General features: G+C 41.6%; 1 protein-coding gene across 5 annotated transcripts in view; it reads left to right on the forward strand.

Moving 5' to 3' along the window:
- The window catches only part of LOC133498056 (MAM domain-containing glycosylphosphatidylinositol anchor protein 1), a 237,294-nt gene that overhangs the window by 79,415 nt on the left and 132,351 nt on the right, over nucleotides 1–25,528 (forward strand). For all 5 annotated transcript variants that reach the window (XM_061814455.1, XM_061814456.1, XM_061814458.1 and 2 more), the window contains one exon: nucleotides 12,988–13,127. In XM_061814455.1, coding sequence (XP_061670439.1) covers nucleotides 12,988–13,127 — 140 coding nt within the window. The remainder of the gene's footprint in view (nucleotides 1–12,987; nucleotides 13,128–25,528) is intronic.

Genomic DNA, 25,528 nt, shown 5'->3' on the forward strand with positions numbered 1-25,528 from the left:
AAAAGGTGTATCTGTAGGACTTTATCAAATTTCAGAGATAATTTTTCCATTGTTATATTGATTTAAAAAAAAAAAAAAAGACCGAGTTGGTTGAGGTTTTTTTTCTGGATTGAAACCAATGATTTTTGACCATCCTGGAACAACCTTCAATGTTCAAGTGTATTAAAATCCTAGATAAGAACTTTTAGTTATGACTGTTTGTCTGAATTAAGCACGAGAGTCACTGAAGGTGTTGTGGCACACACGCCTGACTTTGGTGTGGGTAGCATGGGATCGATTCCTGCTCAGTGATGGTGTCCATATCTGCCTTACAACAGACTGGCGACCAGTTCAAGGTGTTGTCAGCCTTTCGCCCAAAGCTAGCTGGGATAGGCTCTGGCTCTCCCGTGACCCTTGTGAGGATAAGCGGCTTGGATAATGGATGGATACTTTCAAGCACTATCCTTTTGCTCCTCAAGATAGATTTTTTTTTTATACTGCACCTAAATTCCTGATTCTCCCCCATGCACTCGCACGCCAAGTCCAGCTCTCCACTTCTTCCTCATCCTTTCTTCCTACCTCCTTCCTTCCCCCAATTTCACCTGGATTGCCCGCCGCTGTATTACCGACAACGACTTTGCATGCACAAGAAATTCTTCTTCTCGTTATCCACTCCGTGTGTGTCATTAAAAATGAGTTGTCTTATTATGGTTGAGTAGAATTAGGTCATGTCGAAAGTCAGGCAGATGGATGATGCGGGCCTCGCAACCTCCCGTGCCGCATCGCCTCGTCTTGCCTCCGAAATATAGAGTGCGTCTTACTACGCCCTCCTCTTCCCTCCCCGTCATCCTGAGGTTACATTCCTGTTGGCCTGAGCTACCTCGGCTCTCTTCTCCATCACGGTACACTTGAATAATTGCATGCCTCTCTTGATCTTAGCCGTGCTATTCCAGCTACCTTAACAGGAATCACCATATGTTACACCTAAGGATGTTTCAGTGGCATATGGCTCCTTGCACACGCATTAAAAGTAAAGGAAACAGAACATTTTTGCCGTAGTTTATTTTAAACTTCCCACCAGCTGTTACCATGCCCTGTTTGTTCGTTTCCCCTATCTTTTGCTCGCATCATTGTTTTTTGTCATAACAGATGCTCTCATACACCCAGAGGTTTGTTGCAATAACGTGGGAAGGCCGAGGAGCAAACTTCTTATAATGCGGAATTCGTTACTTGTTTTGCCTCTGTCCTCTCAGTTGTTACTCTGAGTCTTGATAATGACACTCAATGCCAAGGGAGAGGCCACAGGAGCAAATCACGTGACGTGAGATTAAAATGCTGTTAATAATACAATAATTGAAATTCACAAATTAAGGCAACCTGAAATACTTGGGGTCAACAATAGAGGGCAATGGAGACTGTGGTAAAGACATCAAGAAACGGGTCCAAGCCGGGTGGAACAGTTGGTGGAATGTGTCTGTCTGTTCTATGCGACAGAAGAGTCTCCGGTAGGATGAAGGGCAAAGTTTATAAAACAGTGGTGATGCCAGCCATGGTGTACAGATTAGAGACGGTGGCACTGAAGGAACAACAGGAAGCAGAACTGGACGTAGCAGGAATGAAGATGCTGAGGTTCTCACTTGGTGTGAACAGGTTGGATAGGATTAGAAATGAGCTCATTAGAGGGACAGCCAAAGTTGGATGTTTTGGAGATGAGGTTAGTGAGAGCAGACTTGGATTGTTTGGACATGCTCAGAGAAGAGAGAGAGAGTATATTGGTAGAAAGGTGCTGAGGATGGAGCTGCCAGGCAAAAGAGCGAGAAGACCAAAGAAAAGGTTGATGGATGTTGTGAGAGAAGTACAGTGGACAGTGGGTGTTGCACAAGATAAGCTGAGATGGAAAAAGATGACACACTGTGGCGACCCCTAACTGGACAAGCCCAAAGGAGAAGAAGAAGATTTGAATTTGAGTGATTCTGGTCCCGATTTCAGCTCAGTCAGTGAGGGAGGACATGAGGACAGTGGTTGTTAAAGAAAAAGATGCACGAGATAGGCTTAGATGGAAAAAGATGGCACGCTGTGGCGACCACTAACGTGACAACCCGAAAGCAAAAGAAGAATAAGATAACCCGAGGAGAGTCACGGGTGCAAATATGAGTCATGTAATTGATTCAGTATAGGCCTGTCGAACAACAAGAACCTCAGGATGTACGTGATATGTCTTTTCAGCTGTCTCTCATCACCATTTTCAACTAGTCCACAAGATAAATATCATTCCGTTTCAAAAATCCTTGGAATTTTAATCACTCCCCGCAGCAGTTTCAGAATGCACCAGGTAGGCCTCACTGAGTCAAATAGGAATCAACCCCAATTTGAACAACAATACTTTGACTTCTGGTTGGATTTAGAATGGATTTGAAGCTTTTACTGAGGACTTTAAAACCGCATATGGGTCTTGTTCTGAGCTGCATTACCAAACGTTCAAGCATTTATGAGCCTTACTGCCGCCTCAGATCTTTGGGTGACTACCTTCTGGTGCTGATTAAACAAATTTAACCTTCACAATTGGGTTATTTGATTAGCTCAATAGCTCCGTATTTTACGGATTACATTACTCACTGTTGTTTTCAAAGGAGGCGGTGGAGGAATTTGACTGAAAAAACAACAAAAACAGCACATCAAAATTCATATGCAATGCGTTTGGTGACCCACAGAAATCCCTTTTAACTATAAAGGGCATTGCCAGAATAAAACTGTAAAAATGTGAGTGAACGACCAGACTTTGGTGTGTACATTCCATTCTTATTATTTGAATAGAATTGTGGACTCGCATGACTAATTTGCATACGAGACGGAGCCATTTTAGCGCAGTGTTACTTAATTTACATGGACAAGGTCCAGTTAGAATATGTCAAGAAAGAGTGGTTGTGACAATGAAGTTTGTGTAAGTTGAGAAAAATTGTTTTCCTAAAAGTTTGTAAGATGTTAAAGGGGAATTCCAGTGCTTCACATGAACAATGTATCCAATAGGTCATGTAATATGTACTCTATTTTGACAATGTGATGTTAAATCCTCTCTCATTTAGTAGTGTTTTGAGAAGATTTTTATCGACAAATACTAATTTTCAGGGGTGCTGCCATTTTCATGAGTCACATGACTTACGTGCGCGGTTGTGACGTGTACTGTGCGCACCAAAGGCTCGATTACATTATGCCCAGCGCTGATTTCTCAGATTTATCCTCATCTGATGAAGAAATAGCAGTATCAGTTGATCGGGAAGACGGAGCTCCAGGCTGGCAGCCGCGGATGGTTCTTCGGACGGGAATGACGCGGAGTCTGATGAGCGAGCCGAGCTTCGGCATCTGGCTGAGGCTGCTCGCCAAAGCTCGCCAACAAAGGCCCCCGGAGCTCCGGGCCGGCAGCCGCGGAATTTTCTTCGGTGGGGATTCCCGTCCGAAGAACCATCCGCGGCTGCCAGCCTGGAGCTCCGTCTTCCCGATCAACTGATACTGCTATTTCTTCATCAGATGAGGATAAATCTGAGAAATCAGCGCTGGGCATAATGTAATCGAGCCTTTGGTGCGCACAGTACACGTCACAACCGCGCACGTAAGTCATGTGACTCATGAAAATGGCAGCACCCCTGAAAATTAGTATTTGTCGCTAAAAATCTTCTCAAAGCACTATAAAATGAGAGAGGATTTAACATCACATTGTCAAAATAGGGTACATATTACGTGACCTATTGGATACATAGTTCAAGCGAAGCACTGGAATTCCCCTTTAAATACACCTTTTAAGGATGAGTTTGGAAGTTGTGCTCTACTCAAAATACAGCAGATTTTTCAACACAGCTTGTTGCAGCACCATTTGGTCGAACAGATTTGAGACTTTACTACAATTTAGTTAAAACATAAATAAATCCTGTGAACCAACTTTTTCTTCACATCTGCTTTATCTTTTGCTTACATTCATTACCAAAGACAGCAGCTCCAGAATTGTGATACTTTCTCCCATTGTACATCGGCTTTGCTTCACTCCCTCCAAGCCCTTGATCTCTTCACAGCTTCACATCTATCTACCTACAAGAAAGATCTAAGTCATTCTCATCCCTTTGACACTCACCTTATCTTTTCATCCTGGAGAAGAAGCTCCACTTGAAGTCGAAATCACGTTTGGCTGTAATCCTGATAATGTGGCTTCATCTGAAACCTTTTTACAACCTTAGAGAAAAGCACAGGAAGTTGACATTTCTATAAGGAGATGATTCATTATGGCCCCAGATGGCTGGAACACACGCTGGCTGCCCGCGGTTTTGATGATTTAGAATTGTTCCATGTCATAACCGTGACCTGGTCTGCAAATTAATTTCAAGAAACGCGCACAATATTTCAGATGTTTTCCTTTTGAGTAGCAATCTATCCAATCCCTAATCAGACCTTAAACCTAACATTTTTTTGTCATTGTCACGTTGCAGTAAGCAGTTTTTTTTTTTTCTTTTTCGTTAATATACCGATGACAAAACTTGTGTTTTCAGAATACATCTTACAAATTCTGCCCAGGTAATCAAACATATACGCTCTTTAATTTACTAAATAAAAGTAGGACTGCCCATTTAAAAATAAGAGCGAGGAAATAAGGAGTTGTGTTTAAGTAAAGTGCTTCCCCACAGAAAAATAAAGTTTCAGTTTCGTCTTCTGTTTGGCATCTGAATTGAATGAGACTAACATGTTTTAATGTAACAAATCTCTCCAATTGAGGTCCTTTACATTGTTTGTTCAAAACGTTTGTTTTATGTTCATTAAGTCGCGTCTCTGTCTTTTAACTCAACTTCCATGCTGAGTTTCCTTTTTCCTCTCCTTTCTCAGCTGTTTGTCGTCATCTCTTTCTGGGTTGGACTCAGTCTGTGATAACAGCCCATGATCTGATTGATTGGCTAACGGGGGTAGCTGAACTCACATGTGATTGGTCGGTACGGTTCGTCCATTCCGCAAAGCCTGTAATGTTGCGGCACTTAAAATAGAAGTCAACTATATGCCTTGATTCATAACTTTTCCTTTTTCAGCTATGGTTTGGGTCCATATAAGACTCCTTATTTTTTGTTAGTTCATGCTGTTTAATAGCCACTCAGCAGAGCAAACATGTAGACAAGCACTCACTTTAACAACCCAGGTTTAACGTCGTTCCTCTGACATACAAAGCTCTGAGAACAGTCGAGATTTGTCACTTCAAGCTACTTCCTTGAAACTAATTATAGGCTTCCTATTAGAGAGGGCTTTTGCACAAACCTGTGGTATCATAGTTAGGAAGAGGGGAAAAATACAAATACATGAGTTTTTCAGTTAATAACTAAGGATGGTCTGTAATTGGCTAGCGACCAATTCCCAGAGTCACATGGGATTGGCTCCAGGATGCTCGTGTCATTAGTGAGGAACGTGTGTATGGAGATTGAAAAAACAAATAAGCTAAGAATAGTTTTCACAGAAAAAAAAGTGAAAATGTCAAATTCCTTCATAGCAAATTGGCCAAGCTTCACTGTATTGAAAATGTTATCCAAATACCTTTAATACTTTGTAGATTACATACAACATACAAAAAAAGGCAAAAGAGCCTCCCTACTACTTTAAATACATACATACTGATCTTCTAAGTGTGTGTGTGTGTGTGTGTGTGTGTTTACATGTTCGCGTCTTTTGACTTAATGAATAAGCATGTAAACAGCACAAGTTGATTGTAAGCACTAATAATGTTCTGTAGGGCAGCCCTTTCATACTGCATATAGCGGCCATTTGCCGGTCAGGTCAAATGTTAAATCAATGCACCAGTTATGTTTTGATATCCAGAGCCACATGAAAGCATACTCAGGGGGGGTGGATGGCGGTCATGGCATCAACGGCTTGGATCTTTTCATTCTGTATACCATGAGTAGTTTTGTTGTTGTTTTCTGTCATCTGGTGTGAAGGAATCACTTGATGGGATCAACACCCCCATTTTTTTTTTTTTTTTCGTTTTTGAGGCCCACACTTGCAGTATTTTTTCTTCTTTTCTTTTTCCATGTTAGCCTTTCCTTTCCCGCCATGATAGCAGAGGAAGTGCCAAAGCATCTCAAGCCAACGCATCTCTTGTGAATGAAGGGAATTGTAACACAGCTCATCTGCATGCATGAGCACCCCCATAAAGTAACTACCCATATCAATCACATCCTACGTGGCTTTGCGTTCCTACGGATTCGTGACCCTCCACGGGAATTCATCCACAGGAACCCGGACACATGCATCCGGATGTACTACACTCACGCTTGCAGTTACTCTGATACACGGATCGCAGACGGCGCTCTGTCAAGCACTTGTTACACAGCCCTCCCATGTTGTCGTTAGTTCTAGAGAGAGATGTTCTGGCCCCTGTACACAAAAACAAACATGGCAGGCAGTGTAAGCCTCAATTAATCAAAGCAGCAACTTGCACATATTTATGTACCACATGTGACTAATGTGCATTGAATTATTCTAACCATGTGGAGACAACAGATTCAATCAGTGTCTTATGGGACTTTTTTTTCCCCTATCAATGGATCATCAAAGGCTGGCACGGTGGAGTGACTTGTTAGAGGTGTCTGCCTCACAGTTCTGAGGACCGACGTTCAAATTCCAGCGCTGCCTGAGTTTGCATGTTCTCCCCGTCCCTGCGTGGGTTTCCTCTTGGCGCTCCATGAGCCCCAAAAATGCATTGATTGGAGACTCTAAATTGGTCTAAGGTGTGCTTTTGAATTTGTTTCTTTGTGCCCTGTGATTGGCTGGCAACCAGTTCAGGGCGTACCCCGCTTCCTGCCCGAAGATAGCTGGTATAGGCTACAGCACTCCCGCAACCCTTGTTAGGATAAGCGGTTTAGAAAATGGATGAATGGTTGGATTATCACAGTTGAATGGATCCCTGCTGGAGCAACAGCTTCTAAAGACTGATAGTCCCTCTTTTATGCTCACACACCACCTAGTGGGAAGAGATTTTTGCAAGATTTTCCACAAGTGGGACATTCCCTTAATGTAGTCTTCACTATGTGACAGCACTATATTGGATTTTGTCCCAGGCCACTGTGTAAGCACAGACACATTTCTTAACCACCCAACCATTTTGTATAATGCTTGTCCTCATGGGTCCATCTCAGATACTTTAGAGCAAGAGGCAGTGTATGGTCACCAGTCAATTGCAAGGCAACAAATCTGAGCTCTCTTTTCTTTGCTGCATTACTATCGTTTTCCAGAGTAGGGATCCTCTCAATTTTGAATGACAATAGAGGTTTGATGAATTTAAGTCTTAAAGGGCCTCCTGATGTTTTAGAGCTGTCCGGGTTTCAGTTTAGATTCACGTGGACATACTTTTTTTTTAAACCATGCAAACCTTTTAACTCGGCTCCTAAAAAAAAAAAAAAATCAGAATCGAGAAACTTTTGGAACAGAAATCAAAATGACTGAGCTGAAATCGGGACCAGAATCACTCAAATTCAAATCTTCTTCTTCTTCTCCTTTCAGCTTGTCCAGTTAGGGGTCGCCACAGTGTGTCATCTTTTTCCATCTAAGCCTATCTTGTGCAACACCCACTGTCCTCATGTCTTCTCTCACAACATCCATCAACCTTCTCTTTGGTCTTCCTCTCGCTCTCTTGGCTGGCAGCGCCATCCTCAGCACCCTTCTACCAATGTACTCACTCTCTTGCTTCTGGACATGTCCAAACCATCGAAATCTGCTCTCTCCCCAAAAGGCTTCCTGCGACCTACGAAGAACCCTGGCTTGTGTGCAATTAGCATCAACTGGCGTCACCCGCCAGTGACGAGGGGAAAGGAAAGCGTGGCGGGGGGCAGGCACGGCGAAACAACAGGCGGGGAGGGAAAAAGGCCAGAGAGGAGTGTTAAACCCCCGGGAGAGTCGCGGGAGACGGGACAGCACAATGATGTGATTAGAATCGATTCATGTGGAGAACAAATCCTCACGGTGCTCACCAACTGCTATCATTGAACAGACAGCGAGCGAGTGGGCGGCCTGTTCACCTTACAATTTCAGATCGCATCAGGTATAATGCCGCAGCTCATCTCAAGTTCAGGAGTGATGTTCATGCATCTGCTTTCCTAAGTGGGAGACAGCCTAAACACAAACGCCAAGACAAAAGCCTCTTCAATCGAGGCCATCTTTATTACAAGTGGGACTTTTTAGTCAGGATTTAATAAAGAAAGTGGCTGTTTTGTTCAAGAACATATCAAACTACAGGAGTCATGATGTGACTTTCACGATACAGCTAGTGTGTAACGTGGATTCAAGGGTGCATTGAAGAACATCAATGTCCACCATTATGTTTGCACTAAAATTCATTACCGCAAGTTCAAAATCTCTGGTCTTAACAGTTATTTTAACTATGGCACAAGCATGTGAAGGTCTCCATAAAATTATATTGTATTGTTTGTACACCAAATAAATACGAGTATTTCACTCTCCTTTTTGAGGACTTGCCCATCTTCAAAACCTGAACATATTTTGCAAAGGTGTTCATCTCTTTCTTATTGGTGCCATCAACCCTGATATTCTAACGTGGTCGGATTTTTTTGAAAATTTAGGCCCCTGAAGTCAGTTTCCCTCAGTAACAAACAATTTGGTAGAAATGGCTGTTGTGAGTAGGCCCACAAAACCAAACAAAATAAAAAAAGTCTCCAAAAGTCACGTCTGATAAGATCCAGTTGGTTTTCATTTAAAGGTCCCATTTTTAGGGGTATTTCTGGTCAAACCCAAGGGGTCCTTCAAAAAAAAAAAAAAGAATCCACAGGATTTCTACTAAATGTGCACCATACAACTGTATATTAGGCTAGAAATCTTTGCGACAAAACTTTGAAACAGTGCAATGTTTTTTTCATGTTCACTTCATGTTGACGGAGCATTATAGCTTCATGACTTGCAATTAAAATACTAAAATGCTAATGAATCGGCCATGCAAATTCAAAACTCCCCAAACTCAAAGCCAGACTGAGTGTCTAGGGTGTGGCGTAGCACCCAGAAGAGAGTCATGGTGCTCTCCACTTGCAGAAATGAGATGAAGTAATAACTCTATCCTTAATTCTATGGTTTCCATTAAAACTTGGTACACTGTACTCGCGCGAGATCCTCGAGCTGGGACACTTCTTAAATTCCTTGCCATGACAGACATCATCAGTTTGGAAAGTTTGGCTGCTTATAGCTATGATTAAATGGTACAGAATATGCATGGTATCTATTAAAATTTCCATTTGCACTGCATCCTGGTTAGGCAACAAAATAATTTTGGTCTGAATCATTTGCGCCATGTGATGTTGAAATTCGAGTCTTAAAAGGGTTGTGCTTGATTTATTTATTTATTTATTTTTTCTTTTTCATATCAGAATTCGGTCCAATCCAATTCTTGTAACGTTATCAGGTTTTTATATAATGGCTATATTCCATACTGCAATAAAAAAAACAAGATATAGGGTTAGAATAGGCATAGGGAAACTACGGCCTGAGGGCCACATCCGGCTCGTTGCCCATCTCAATCCGGTCTGCCAAAGACTAAAGCCCACCTCTGGGTTAGAATAAGCAAACAAGATTTGTAATAATCTAAATCAAATTGATATCTATTCCTAGTGATATAATACAATTTTCGCTTGTTCCCTGTTTTAGAATCTGGACACACATTGCAGAATCAACAAGTCTGAAGACTTGGTTGAAGGGCATGTTTGGAGCAGTGGCTGTGGGAGCGGGGAATCGTGTCTTGTGTAAAGAAAACAACTTTCATGACCTATGTACACATTATTATGCTCACACAACTTCAAGTATATTGAAAGAGCTTTGTGTGCTTGTTGTAGTATAAGTGTGGGAATAAGTTCACAAGAGAGGGAGCTGATATAAAATGGTGAATAATTGTCTGCTTAAAGCTGATTGGCGTGTCTGCTTTAGTTTGCCTCTCCAGAGAGAGAGGTTGGATAGAGCTGCTCCTCTGTCTACTCCCGCCTCCGGCAACCAGGCAGCTTCAGCTGAGTGATCGGAGAGAGAACTGGAGGCAGAGAGGCAGATATGCGGAAGATGGAGCGGGAGGGAAAGAAAGATGAGACAGAGGGATGGGATAAACAAAAAAATCACCAGAGTGCTTCAGTGAGTTATGACTGAAACTTGCAGGCAAAGGAAGAGAATCTCATATTAAACCTCTGATGTGCCAATGATTGACATGTGGAAGATGGCCCAATGATTGAATAAATAGTGACAAAATATCAAAAACAGCGAATGAAAATGCACTCGGACCACAGAGAAAGGTGGGAGCGAAACAGCTAACTTCTAATCAATCCAGTTTGTACTTTTCAGGGTTAGAGGTTTGTTGCATCCTGACCGAGCTACCTTTTGGCAAAATGTGTTGTACACCTGAGACTGGTTGCTAGGAAGTCACATGGCATATCAAGATAAAACATTCACACCTACGGACAATTTCATGTCTTTTTTTAAAATACCTATCCCCTATTTAAAATGTTCTAATAATGGACCTTACCGACCTGTCAATCACTCATACAATAATAGCCAATCAGATAGCCGCATTGTCTTAACCCCTGGCTTGACGTGCCCCTCTTGCCATATCGTCCCACAAGCAATGCTGGCTGTCAGTAGCGTGCGCTTGGAAAAGTTAACGTTACGAGCAAAATGGTCCTCAGATGCGCTTGGGGAACGCGCAATTCTGAAGAAAGATATCCTGCTAGGTTATAAGGGGCCCGGTTGATTCATTTTCCAAAGCCGAAAAAACAGCTGACAAAGTCTACGATGGACTAAGGCTTGCGGAAGAGCCCACGTACAACTAAATGTGAACAATATCAACAAACAAGGCTGTATGTTTGAAGGTGGATGAGGGAGAAGTATCTTCTCCGAGTTTGATTGAATTATTATCAGTGCAGGAGAACAACTTAGACTTTGTTAGTGTATCACTGACCTGCTGAATGAAGTGGGTCATGTTTTATGCCGAAGAGTGGGATTAATTATACGTAAATGTGCGATGTCATGCAAGAGAAATGTCTATTTGCCCATTTGTATCACATCAGACTTTTAAGACAGAGCACTGGGTTCCATTACGAGCCAATCAAATGAATGTACCCACTCACTTATAAAGGCTACAATGACATTACTCGTGATCTTTCCAAGTAAAAAGTACTCACCCTGCTTCACATGCACAATACGATTCCACTATTTTATCCTGTTGGATTTCAATATGAAGTTCATGAGGCATCAAACTTTTTTGTATCGATCGCCAACATTTCGCTGTCACTCTGACATTGCCTCATGCTCCGTCCAAAATCTTAATGCCGCGTACATATCCTTGCGTGGAAAAAGTTGAGACCTCTCTGTAGAACTCTTTGCAAAGGTCTGGCACATTTGGCAAAAAACATAGCGCAATAATATCTGGAATATGTGATAGGGAATCGACTTCAAACCTGTTCTGTTCAGTCACCATTTTGGAAGCTTGTGGGACATGGTAACTGTAGCAAAGGGGGTGGAGCTTAAGATCGCCAGTCGGAAAGGTCCATGAGCAAATGTTTTCTGGTTTAAAAATGAGTTATCCATCAATTTGTTGTTTGTTCGCTTCTTCCTTTTGATTCCAATTCTTTTAGGCGGCTGGGTCAAAACTTTTTTGCATGTTTGGGGAAAAAAAGGGTGTCCAAATTATGAACATCCATTTTCTTAGCAACCTAATTAATATGAACATTTGACTCGGGGGTCTTTATTGACCACTATCAAGTGTCGAACATATGAACTAAAAGGCAATTGCATCTGACTGTTGAACTTGTTAGCGGCCTCAGTGTTGCCACAGATGTATTTTAATGTTTCACTCACCCAGTTTGACTTGACTGAAGTTCTGCACAGTCTAGGCTGAGATTCGGAACGGGAGGTAACGCGTTAAACTTCTCATTGTGAAAGTCTTCTTTGCACAATACACAGTCAGTGTTACACTGAGGTGAGGATATTTGAGATTGCTGAGGTTATTGAACAAAGTTCACACACACTTTTGTTCACCGCTGCCGTTGGGCACGAGCACATCTTCGTGTGCGCTCTTCTTCATTGCTTTTCGCCACTTTCTTTTTCGGGGTCTGCGGACTGACTGCATCCATCGAGACTGGGAAGCGATGAAATTTTGTTTTTTTTTTTTTTTTTTTTTAGGATTCCGGGAGAACCATAATATGAGCCCCGGTTGCAATTGGTTCTCGATTCTAAATCCCCAACCCTAATTATAATAAAGTAAAATGAGAGTAGAATAATGTGATATTTCTTTCAGGTAATAAATGTAATAATACAAATGACTAAATAATTTGAATACTATCAGCCATACGCTGTTATGCTGCATACCATTCTTTTCTAAAATGAAAATGGCTTGTTGAAATCCTTCCCTCCTTTTTAGTCGACATTGAGAATTGTGCATCTGCCATTGCCATGGTGACTCCAAATAACCTACTTCAGTGTTTTATATATTAGCATAGGTCGCTCTTACCACTGCCTACACAGGTGCTCATAGCCCATTGGTAATCAGTTATGGACAACCATCCTCTTTGTTGCATTTATTTTCAAAGTTATGTCATTTATGGCTCAGTTGGTGGAGCAGGTTGTCCGGTGACCAAAGGGTTGCCTGTTCAAAACCTGGATCCAACTGTCTGTATGTTGAAATGTCTTTGGGTGAGACTCTGCTCCCTAATTTGGGCCTCCCAGTGCCTTGCTTTGGTGCTTTGGACACTGTGATGGTGTAGATAAGGTGCGATATAAGTGCAGTCCATTCACCGCGTTTATGTCGTTCCTCTGTTGGTACGGTTCAGTCCATTTTATTCATATTTCCTACGGGTGACGTATTGATAAAGCACCAGCGTTCAGATGCATTTCTTGACCTTTTCGTGCTTCAGAGAGCTTACCCTGGTACTGATTATGTACTATTCTTTTTCTCCCCCTGCTTCCCATGATATGTCTGTCTCGCCACCCATGCATGCACCAAAGCTCCTGCTAATGCCCAGATTGTGCACTCGGGTGCCGCGTGCAACGTCAAGGATGATAACATCAGCGAGAGGATCTACACCATCAAAGAGGGAGACACGCTTGTGCTTCAGTGCATCGTGAAGGGACACCCGAGACCTCAGGTGAGCTCCTGCATCTGCTGGTGTTTGTTTTTAGGTTCTTATTTTGGGATTGTTACATGCACTCCCCCGATCTTCTTGGGGACATTCTAACATGAAGTACTGTATGTATTTTCAAAACTAAACTTATGGACACTGATAGCAGTTTTCAGTGTTGTACCCAAACTTGTTGGGATCATATTTTGTGCAAACGGGAACTGAACCTAGTTCATTTCAGCCTCAGGAACGTAATTGAGAACATGCTCTAGTATAACACAGATAGTATTGATTTCCATTAAACATTGCGTAGGTGAGTGTCATGGTTATAGTTAAATTATTTTACAAACCCCGATTCCAATAAATTGTGGTGTGATCCCAGATATTGCATTCAGCAATTTAGTATTTTTTACTCAAACAAATAGCCCTCTATGGAAGAAGTTATTTCAATGTAGTGTGTTGGAAGTCTTTGATGAATTACAAAATAGTTTCTGACTTTTTAATGCCATTATTGACGAACTCTTATGTAATATAGGAATCCCTCTTCCATCACGCTATGTTCCAGACCCCATAAAATGTGAAGTCCGTTATATAGAAATACAATATTTAAATACACCCTAGACATTTTTTTTTACAGTAGCATAGATTTTTTTTTTCCAAGCTCTTTGAACGCAGTTTAAAAAATAGTAACACATTTATACATAATATCTTGTAAACAAAAGCTATGGATAGCAAAAATATTGTAAAAATAATATAATGAAATAGCCCTACATTTATAATACAACAAATCTGCAATGTGGCTAGACCATGTAGCATAGCGCAAATATGTAGTATATATAGTATTACCTACCGAAATAGGCTTACTGTATACCTGCTACAGTCTGAGTAATGAATTTTAACTTTGCTTTGGGTGGACGTGTCCATTATTTGCAATCTCTAAAATTTAAGTTGACATATATTGGTCTGCTTTAACACGTGGGTTGGTTTTTGTTGTGCGGCCTGACTTTAAGCCACCCTTTCAGTCAGTTTGTGCCATATCCTTGGGGCATCTTCCTTGTTAATCATAAAAGTAGAAACATTGATTGTCTGGCGACCAGTCCAGGGTGTATACTGCATCTCCCCTGAAATCTGATGGGATTGGCTTTCACACAATTGCAACCCTATTGAGGGTTATCGACTAGGAGATTTTTGGAAGTGGTTGTTGTCTTGTTAAAGGACATTAGGACATTTGAGATTTGTGACTACCTGAAGGAGAAGGTGCTTTGCCTCAGCAGAGGTTTGCGCTCCACGATGTGGCCTTGTTATCGCTGTAAAGGCGCAACTCTGCATTCGGAGTCACCAAACTATTTGCCCCGCTGTCTATCTTTTTCATGTTTAACAAGGTCACAAGGTGTTCTTGAGAAAATGCATGTTCTGACTAATTAATGGCTGGATTTCATAATGCATTTTGCATGTTGCTTTCGCATTGGGGCTGTTTTTCAATAGCAATTATAGCAAAGCCCGAGGCCGACTGGGATGTAACTGTTGTTAGGATGCATTGACACCTTGTGTTTACATGTTTATAAGAGTGTTGTGCAGCTTTGGGGACAAACATCACCTCGTAGATGTGAGCATGTTGGTGGTTAACACTGCGAGCTAATCTTGCCCCGGCCTGGCTCGAATTCACATAGTCCAAATTAATCAGAGAACCACTGCTCCTCTTCCAGCTCTATGCTGTAGTTTTTCAGGTGGACACTGAAAACTACATTTTTTATGCACGCAAAAGTTTTTAAGCAAATTGTTATGACAAGCCACAGTGTGTTTCTTACTGTCCCCTTTGCCGCTTCCCTTGAAACGTGCCCCACACCTTTTAAAGCCAAGGTGCTGAGAAGCGAAGAAAAACAAATGATTTTACGCAGTGGCTTTATGGGTCGCACATGCTGGATCTCAGTAAAAACCCCAGATGTAGCAAACGTTACAACACACAAAAAAACACACCCTGGTACTCCTTTGGGAATCACTTTAGTTTTGAGAAAAATTTCATTCCCAGAATGTGAAAAGTACAATTTCAGGGTTATGGCGCCGTTAAAGACCCACCAACTTCGTTTTTGTGTTATTCGAAAATATGTGCTGAGAAAGAGCTAAAAGCATGTGCAAAGACTGAAAATATTGTTGAGCTTAATTGTTGAAATGAAGCTGAAAGATCCTTTTCACTGTGCTAGTGAGTATTTTCATTTATCCAGGTCATTTCATTCTCAGGGCCTTGAATTGATCTCAACTGGACTGTTCTGGATGTCTCAGAAGACTTTTCCCCCTCTTATCCAAGCAGCCTTCATCTGTTCATGTAACAAGGCTTAGTTAGGACAAAAGCTCAAAACTATTTTCTGCTCCAATTTGGATCCTCAACCCAAACCACAGATGGTACCGGTATCTTTCCTTTGGAATGCAAAAAATGACAGATGTTGGGAAGCCTGGCAGTGAGGCCACTGTCCATCCACTAGAATCGTTAGGGGGAACGTCCCTCATTAATATTCCATTCAGTTGTACTGGTGCTGAGAGGCAGTGCTCTTGTGCTATTTGTCAGAGACAAAATTGTTGATTTTCTTTGGAATGGATAAAAGGACGGCATTGTAAGTGGGAGATAGCTGGTGTGGTAATGGTAATGGTAAGGCACCCCCTCTGTTCAGTGATGGTCTTTCCACCGTCACGTAGATGGTCTCGTTACTCATCTCTCCAACCATGTCTTCCGTGTCCAGAATATGGATGTTTTTGTCTTCAAAACGGTGGTGTTTCTCTTGACATGTGGGGATTATTTTTATTTGCTGACAAAGTAGTGGCACAAACAGCAACCAATTTGGGATGAAGTACCGACTGTGGATGTAAATGTGAATGGTTGGCTGTCTTTGAATTACATTTGTCTGATGATTGAAGCAGAGGTAGTTGTACTATTACGTATTACCCACGTTTCACTGGGATAAACACTCCACTTCATTTGCGATTATGAACGTGATGGAAGTAATTCTTTGTCTTGGATCGTTTCAGAAAACACAAAGCTGAACTCAACCTCTGAAGTTTTTCATACTAACATTCTCTGATGAAGCCACGGACTGGAAATTTTTTCTCACACACATCCTGTATATGATGCAGCATCACAAGTAATTAGCACACATAGACACACTTCCCCCCGGCAACAGATGACTTTCTTATCCGTCCCAAAAGTGTTGTTTGGAATCACTGGCAATTTTGTCACAGCTTTTGTGTTCCCTTTTTTGCAGTGTTTTGCATAAGCAGACCGATGAGTCTGACAAAATGTTTTTTTTTATTTTTTAGAAAGACATCTGTACTGAGGTTTAAATGGTTCCTGTCATGGTCCGTGCTACGCCTGTCGACCAAGTTTAGTAAACAATCCGTAAAAAAATTCCCTTGTGATAAAAACAGAACAAAAAACACATCACTGGTAAAAAGAAAAATACAACAACCTGTTTTTGAGGGGGTGAAAACAATAATGAGAGTAAATAGGAGATGTTGCTGGAAACATTGCATGTCCTGTTTTGAACTCCAGGTTCTAAGGTGTGTGTTTGTGTCAGGGATCTTGCAGAAGGCTTGTGCGTTTTCTGTGTGTATGTGCTTAGTGAGAAAAGCTGTGTTTCTCACGCGTGCATGTCCACTAGCATTACGTCAACATGAATAAAACAGTGCTTGTATGTTTACTCCTTTTTGTTCTTCTGTACATGTTTACATGTACAAAGTGCGTGTGTGCTTCAGCCTTGCGCACTGTCGTGGGTTTTTGCTTTGTTTTGGGTTGGGTCGTGGAGGGATCTAAGAGCGCCAATAACGGTTGTAAATACAAAGATGACAAAACAAATTTATTTCCTTGGAGGTTCGCAAAAATTATGTTCTGTCTGAGCTAGGGGTGGTAGTGTGTGCTTTTAGTAATTTTTGACAATACAGGGAAACTCCAGATATCAAGTGCCCCAAAAGTGATACGATTTGGAGTACTGCACAATGGTGCCTTGAAAGACCCGCCACCTGAATAACACGTTTTGTTACGATACGTGGCCATGCCACAGTACTGGAACCTGCACATTTCTTCCTGGCTCTTTCATTGTACTATACAGTGGAAATGTTAAGCACTCTTCACTTTTAAGATGGCAAGAGTGTCACCCTAGAACAAAATGAATTCACTTTACATCATTTCCTATGGGGGGGAAAAAAAACACATTTTATAATAAAACAATTTTTATTATGCATTCAAGTAATTGTTAATTATTGTAGATATGATTTGCATTGGTATTGAACTGCATTTGATCACATTTGCAGCTGTTTATTTTGATACATGTCAGTACGAGCCTCAGATTGTTTATCGCAAAGAGATTTATGCTTGTTCAGGTACATTTCCAGACAGTAAACCTTGGGGGCAGCGACAAAGAAAGTGCATGATTAAATCTTCGACATATAAGCTGATAAAATCATATATGAGGTAATAAAGGTAATCACAGGGGAAACGAAACACTTTTATTATTCTTTTTATTACTGGTGTTTGTTTCTTGTCCTCTCTTCTTCTTTCTTGTCCTGTTCGGGGTCGCCACAGCTCATCATGCTTTTCCATGTAACCCTGTCCTGTCCACAGAGAGCCTGTCTCACCTCTTCTCGAAAAGCTACCCAACAATGTTCCTTTCTCAGATTTCACCACATGATTCTGTCCTCTGCCTTTGTCTTTTTTATCTTCCTCCCCACCACCATCCAAAGCAGTCTGGGAACAATCTTCCCTACCACTACCTCCCAGTCAGTAACCTCCTTCAGATGACATAATCTGCACAAGATGTTATCCACTTGTGTGATTCTACCTCCATTCTTGTAGGTCACCTTATATTTCTGCCTCTTCTGGAAGAAAATGTTCACCTCAGCCATTTCCTTCCTTCTTTGCATCCCTCCAAGTTCCTTTTCCGGAAGCCAAATTTATCCCTCCCTTTTTCATTCCCCGTTTCCTTCACCAACAGTCAGCACCAATCATGACTCTCTCTTTGTCTATCTTCTTCCAGAATTGATCTTTCACCTCTATGTCACATCCTACCTATGGGGTATAGCCGCTAATCACATTATACATACTGTAACACTCTCAATTTCAAGTTTCAGTCTCATCACTCGATCTGATATTCTTTTCACCTCCGAGACATTCTTAGATAACTCTTCCTTTAAAATAACCCCTACACCATTTCTCTTCTCATCTGCCTTCCCCTAAAACTTCTAACCTTACTACCTTTCCACATGCTCTCCAGGACACACAATTATCTCAACCATCATGTCAACCACGAGATGTCATAGTCCCAACATTCAAAGTCCCCACATTCATCTCTAGGCTCTGTGCTTCTGTATTCTTTTTGTGCACCACAACCAGCTTTCCACTTCTCCTTCGTCTTTGACCCACAGTAGTTGAATGTCCGCCTGTGACCTTAGTGGTACCGGTGGCGGACGTTGTTCACCAGGGACATGACCGATCCAGTATGAAATTCTTTGGATTAATGCTCATAGTTTGGCAACTTTTTACGATGGATGCCCATCTTGACGCAACCCTCTGCTTTTATCCAAGCTTGTGACCGGCCCATGGTTTACACTGGCTTGTGACCCCCAAACCGGGCTGGGCATTTCTTGTCCTCACAATGTAGAGCATACAATGGAGTGCGGCATGAGTCGCCTTTAACCCATCATACCATATAAGAACTTGAGCGTCTTTGTCACATCAGCGGGTATACTGGAGCAGGGTGAGAAAGGCCATTAGCCAAAACCTCACGAATTAGCCAGCCTGACAAATCATCTATTCTCCACTGATGTGTTTCAGCCGTTGATCTGTGCCTATTACCTGCTTCGGGACAGAGCTATACTGTTAATTCGCTTGTTAGCTTGTCCAATTACAGCATTAAACACCACTTGTGGTACCTTCAGTGATGCTGTTTTTATTATTATTGTCCCGCTGATGGCAGAATTTCTTCATTCTCATTTCTTCAAACGCAAAACGACAATATATGACATCTCTTTCACTCGAATGATGCAGCAGAGGGTTCAGAAAGCCTAAATTTCCACCAAATGTGCTTAATACAACTTGGCTGGGTTATTTAGCTTCAAATGATTCCTAGGTTTGTTTAAATTACTTGATGATGACTGTGACTTTTTGGCCAAGGCGAGTGAACTATATAAGTTGTATAAACTCTATATGTCATGGAAGGAGAACTTTTTTTTTTTTTTGTACACACAAGTGTAATAAAAAAAAGGTCACAAAACAATTACACACATTCTCAAACGTAAGTCAGGATGATTCTTTTCACATTGCTTTTTCATACTGTGACATCTTTTGGAGTAAGATGTAAGTAAATAAGTCACAGAAATCAAATTAAAAAGCAAAACATAAAACCACTAATCTTCAGTGAGGTTGACATGCAAGACAATGATTCAAACTTTTTTGATGTCTACAAATATTGAGATATATTTTTCCCATACATTTTGGTAAATTTCTGTGACCTCAAATGAATTCAGATTTGAAATATTTTGTGAATTCTATGTAAATAATATATTGATTTTCTATACTGCTTATCCTGTTCAGGGATGTGGGCTGCTGGTGCCTATCCTAGATGGATTTGGATTAAAGACAGACTACACCCTGGACTGGTCACCAGTTTAATTTTTTTGTTTTTTTAATTTTTCCAATGAGAGAAGATTTGCTTGACCATTACCCATTTGTATATGTCTTACACCTTGAAATCCAGAAGACACATTTTTGTCCACTTATCCAGTGCTATAACATATAAAATAGTTTGTATACGCTATAGAGAAGAAACTGGATTCAAAGTGATGAGTAGTTGCGCTGACCTCTGTGCCAATGTTCTGTGTAGAATAAGCACTCCAGCATTCTCAATTGTCTCCCTTTGGGCATACTGAATTTCCACTGCGCACCATCAGCTATATTGAACATGTGATCCGTCTCACTTGAGTCTTCTTCTTTGGTCCTTTTTAAAACTACAAAATGTATAACCATAGAGTACCTGGTTTTTAACACCAAAAGTGCAGCACCCTCCTTGCCTCTGAATTTGTATGTTCCATGGTCACCCAAATCCCTCTCACCTCCTCTGTTGCTAATACAGTTGAGGTATACATTATGTATCTGGCTCAAAGCAGGATATGTGGAACATTTCTTGATTTGTAGCACTCAGTGCCATCAACCATTGTCATTACCAATCCTCATCTGTTGTTACATTTAATTGTAACTCACTTTTCATCTTCCTGGGTATGAGTTTGTCATGAGCAAGACTTGGCTACTGCCAAGAGGGGTGTGGCCACGCCACCGCTCTGGGTGGTGACACTGTCACCGCTGTTTCACATTGGGACTGTATTTAGACAGGTATTTAAGTTGGAGTTTTTGTCACTGGCATTTGCCAGCTCGTTGTTGCACTGTGTTAGTGAGTTGCGTTCACTGACACTGAGAATAGTGTAGTGTTGAGCTATCCTCATCATAGCGTTTCTGTGCCACCACAGTTTAGTCAGAGTTCATGTTTACTAGTTTGTCTACTAGTCATCAGACCTCGCTGCATGTCTTTTGGATCCTGCCTCGCCTAGCATTTCTGTACCTCTGCCTTCTCGGACTGCTTACACCGTTTATGACCTCAGCTTTGAATAAAACCACGCCTATCATCATGCCCTTGTCTCGTAGTCCTGCATTTGGGTCCACCCCCATACCGGAAGTTCATGACCGCGTTAGGTGATATTTTTACTTGCTATGGAACTTTTCAGGTGGTTTGAGAAAGCACCACTGTCCTCTTGTTTGCCCATTAAAATTGTAACTTCACTTAGGACATAGAGAGAGGAGAAAGGGTTCCGGTTAGTCACAAAAATTAATTTCCGTGATGTGATTTAAATGCTGTGCGTTGTATTTCAGTTCAAGTTCCATATTGTGTATTTTTAGTCTGTCCTCACTATAAGGAGATTGTTTGACTCCAGAAAATCATGCATTCTGTCACGAACCAACGGTGCGGAGGCGGACCGTAATGCAGGACTTCAAGGCAGAGGCACAATGTTCAATGTGGTTTATTCCGGAAACTGGTCAATACCAAAAAGCTTTCCAACACAAGGCAAAGTCACAGAAACGCTAGGCTAGGCGTGATCCAAAAGGCATACAGCAAGGTCCGATGACTGTGCGGGAAACTAACAAACTCAACAGGACAGGATCAAACAAAAGAGCACAGAATCGCTGTGACTAGGGTTATTCTAATTTACGCATAGAAGCGGAGAGCCCTACAGGCAGTGAATGCAACTCACTAACACAAGGCAACGAACTGGCAACGCCAGTGACAAAACTCCAAACTTAAATACACGGTCGAATTAGAGTCCACATGGACAAGAGCTGTGGCCAGTGACAGGTGTCAGAGGTGACACCGCCCAGAGCGGTGGCCAGGCCCCTCTTGGCCATTTTCCAGCCTTACTCATGACACATACTGTTTGTGTATGTAGATGTGCTGCTGTACATAAACGATTTTTTTGTCTTGAACTTGAAAAAAAAAGCTTAATCGGATTTCATGGTTTCATCACAGATTTCCCAAAAAGTGTATCTTTCATAAATGTGGGAATTAAATTATTCTAAAATGTACAAAACTGTGAAATTGATCTTGCCTGCCCCGTAGCTGAGCACCCCTAAACCCTTTTTGAGCCTCTAAATTGATCGCAGCTGGACTGTTCTAGTAGTCTTAGAAGAATTTTTGCCTCTCATCTGAGCAGGCTTCATCGATTCATACAACACGGTTTCGGACAATCTCAATGCAGGAATCTTAATGGCTGTGGGTCTTTGGATACCTAAAGAATGATGCCATCCATTGTTTTGGGGTGTGCCTCCAATTTAGAGGCAGAATCGTTGCGTCTCTCCACACCAATTCAGTCTAGCTTGTCTTTAGTATTCCTTCCACCATGAGATGTTGAAGACTGGACCGATGACTTCCAAGACAACAAGTCCAGTTGCGATCGATTGCCTTGGAGAAGGAAATGACCCGGATGAATGAGTATATGCACAGACTCAACTAAACTTCTGATCTAAGAATCGCCCTGGTTAATAAATTACAAACTATTTCTTAATTACCCACAGTACAATGTCTTTGAACAATAAATGCAATGTAAGCAGTTTATACAGCAACTTTTGGGAGGATTTCTGATCTGAACGTATTCATAGATAGTAAAAGACAGTCTTATTGTAATGGCTACGGGTATAATTAGGTATACTATAATAATAAATAATTGGGTAATGCTTCTTATGACGAATTCAATTTTTTGGTAATGCTGTACCAGCTCGTCGACGTGAATGTGTAATGTATATTTTAATACAAATATCTCAATGGCTATATCTAAATGTTCTGGAAAAGCTTGAAAAATCATCTTTAAAATGTTGAAATGTGTTTGACCCTGGAAAAGGTGTATACATAATGAATTTGAAGGATGAGGGAGATGAAAACAAGCAGTCAACAGCCGCAAAAGTTACATAAAGTTGAGTTTATGAGAGCTCCCTCCTCCCCAACACCAGAACTTTGTATTTGCCTGTGGGTGCTGGTCGTCTCACAGTCTATTCCGGCTGCTTTATTATTTATGACTGCATTCCAGTTTATCAAGAGCGTCCTCATAATTCTCTCTGTATGCAGCCATCAGAGAGACAATACACCAACAAATTTGTGCCAACAACATTTGAATGAATTTATTGATGAAGGGGCCACGCTGAATCTAAAGAGTGTCGTAGTTAATTTATTAGATAAGCAGTTTTATTTCATTCAAATCTTTTATCCATATCCTCTGGCTTTGGAACGGCACAGTGCTATGCTCAAATGCCTCCATTTAAGATCATAAAATGTACAGATTAGGATTTTTCTGTTGGCGCCTTTTCAGTCCAGGCCTTCTCTGAGATAGCTTTCCATTTGCTTTCACTGTTCCCTCAGAAGGAGGATCCAATTTAAGCAGGTGAGGGCGGCCCAATCGAAAGTTGCTTTGGCCAGAGTGATGCTGATTGAGAATTGGTCCATTCTTTTATCAGGAGCGATTGTTTACCTTCGCCTGAGCTCGATGGGATTGAAGAGCGAGCGCTGTACACCCACGGAGCAATCTGATCATTTTGCCTTGAGGCCTCACATCTTTTTAGTGTTTCACGTACTCTCGCACTTATTCACTGCAAATCACTCGCACTTTACGGTCTTTGTTTTTGTCTCTCCTCTGCTGATTGCCTCTTACTTACCCCTCCCATGTCACGTTGAGCGCTACTAATTCTTTTTCATCCCTCCCCATCATTTTTCTCTTCTTTTTTGTAGACATTCTCTCCCCTCTTTCTGCACTTAATTTCAGACCACCTGCAGCATTTTATTCATCAATCCGCCACAGCTCATTTTAGTAAAGTACACTCACAACAATAAGGAAACTGAATTAATTTACCGTAATTCCTGGCCTACAGCGCGCACCTGGTTATAAGCCTCATCCTGTACATTTGTAAAGGAAATACCATTTGGTACATACATAGTCCACAGCTGTGTAAAAGCCGCGGTGCCCACATTGAAACCCATGTTGAAACACGAGAGATTTACAAAGAGAAACGGTACACAAAGAGTTTAACGCTAGTGCCGCCGCCCTAATGCTAGCGCGGCGCTAACAGGGCCAGTTTACAATAAAACCATACTGGTAAAAGTCACTGAGACACAGCAGTAACACGCTAGCGCAGCGCTAATAGGGCCGGACCGGTAAAACTCACTTCCTCTGTACATATATTCCACCGGTCTCATGCTTACCTTTTCCACTCGAGTGCCCCCGTGCGGCCGTTAGAAACCGCAGGGTTGAAAAAGTGTGAAAAATGTCTCGGCTTATAGGCCGGAAATTACTATATTTCTTATTCAACATGTGAGACGACACTTTTAAATCAAGAAACAACAGATGAAAGGGTGAAAGCTCCGAATGGAACAGAAGACATAAATAAACAATGGCATTGTCCAAAACAATGAAAAAAGAGAAAGTAGTGGAGGAGGAAAGAAGAAAAAAAGACTGATGACTAACGAGAAAAAAGGAACAAAGGCAAGGGTAATAAAGTGCCTGTTGGGTTGGGAATTAAATAAAAAAGGGATGGAAGAAAGGGGAGATAAACGAGGGAAGCAGAAAGCAAGAGAATGACGACAAAGCAAGTGGGGAGAAAAGAGATGAAATCAGATTGCAAGGAAAAATGGAAGAAGGGTGGTACAATGGTGGGAAGACATGAGCGAGATAGGTTATGGCAGAATGGAGGAAAGTAGGAGAGGAAGAAGGATGGGACACGAGAGGAGGAAAAAGAGGGCAGAATTGAGCTCAGCAACTAGGAAGAGCGTGACTGCTGGAAGGGGGAAAAGGAACTGCAGGAGAGATGATCTACAGAACGAGTGATGTTACAACAACAGATGCAAGAAAGGAGGAGGACTGTATTGGAGCGGTTAAAAAAAAAAAAGATAAAAAGGTCGACACAAAGGTGATTGTTGCATCACTGAAGTGAACTCCCAGGGTAGCAAGGCTTTTAGTTAGCAGAATGTAGCAACTTCTTCTTGTGACGCACACACGCAAACACAATGAGACACGTCATTTTTTTCAAGAACACAATAGGACAGTAAATGGCTTTTCTGAAAGTGATTCCTACTCACTTGATTATTTATTCATGGGTCTGCTGGTCACTGCAACCTTGAGCCCGTTGGGCGCACACTTGTGTGTGTGTGTTTAGGATAGCTGGAGCTAACCATGAAAGAGAAAAGTGGCCGAAGCAGAGACGGGAGAGGCTGGGCGGTGTGTTGAGGACTGCGGTTTGGAATGTGGGCTTGGATTTCCGTCCTTGAGGGGTGAGTGGAAAGTGATCGATGGCGAGGATGAGAGCGAGCTGATCGGGTGGCAGCGTGAGGCTGCACAGCCGCTCGGCGGCTGCATGATTTGGACACAAACAAGGTCACCGGCCTGGCCCTTGATACGATGGGGCGATGGAGAGGGAGATGATGATACATGGAGATACAGTAGATGGTAAATACTCTGGGTTGTCAGGAGAAAGTGTTGTTGAGAGTCTCAGAGCAAAATATACAGTGATGCCTTAAGATACCAGCTTTTCTTGATACAATTTTTTTTTTTTTTTGCTTTGACTTGCGAGCAAAAAAAATAAACGAGATGCCAGTGGTACACGATGGAAGTGGACTCAATGCACGTCAATTCACAACAAGCATCAGTTTGGCACATATTTAAGAATTCTTCGAAAAATATACTTCAAGCTTTTTATTATCAGTGAATAGAAGTGGAAGTTTTAATATCAAACTGAACATAAAATAGAACTACAGATTATGTTTACAAAACAACCACATAGCTTTGCTTTTTATTTTAGGTTAATGCTGACATTGCAAAATGCCATAGATGGGCTGAAGTAAACTACTTTTAGCTAT

Source organism: Syngnathoides biaculeatus, chromosome 3, assembly GCF_019802595.1.
Source record: "Syngnathoides biaculeatus isolate LvHL_M chromosome 3, ASM1980259v1, whole genome shotgun sequence".
Classification (NCBI taxonomy): domain Eukaryota; kingdom Metazoa; phylum Chordata; class Actinopteri; order Syngnathiformes; family Syngnathidae; genus Syngnathoides; species Syngnathoides biaculeatus.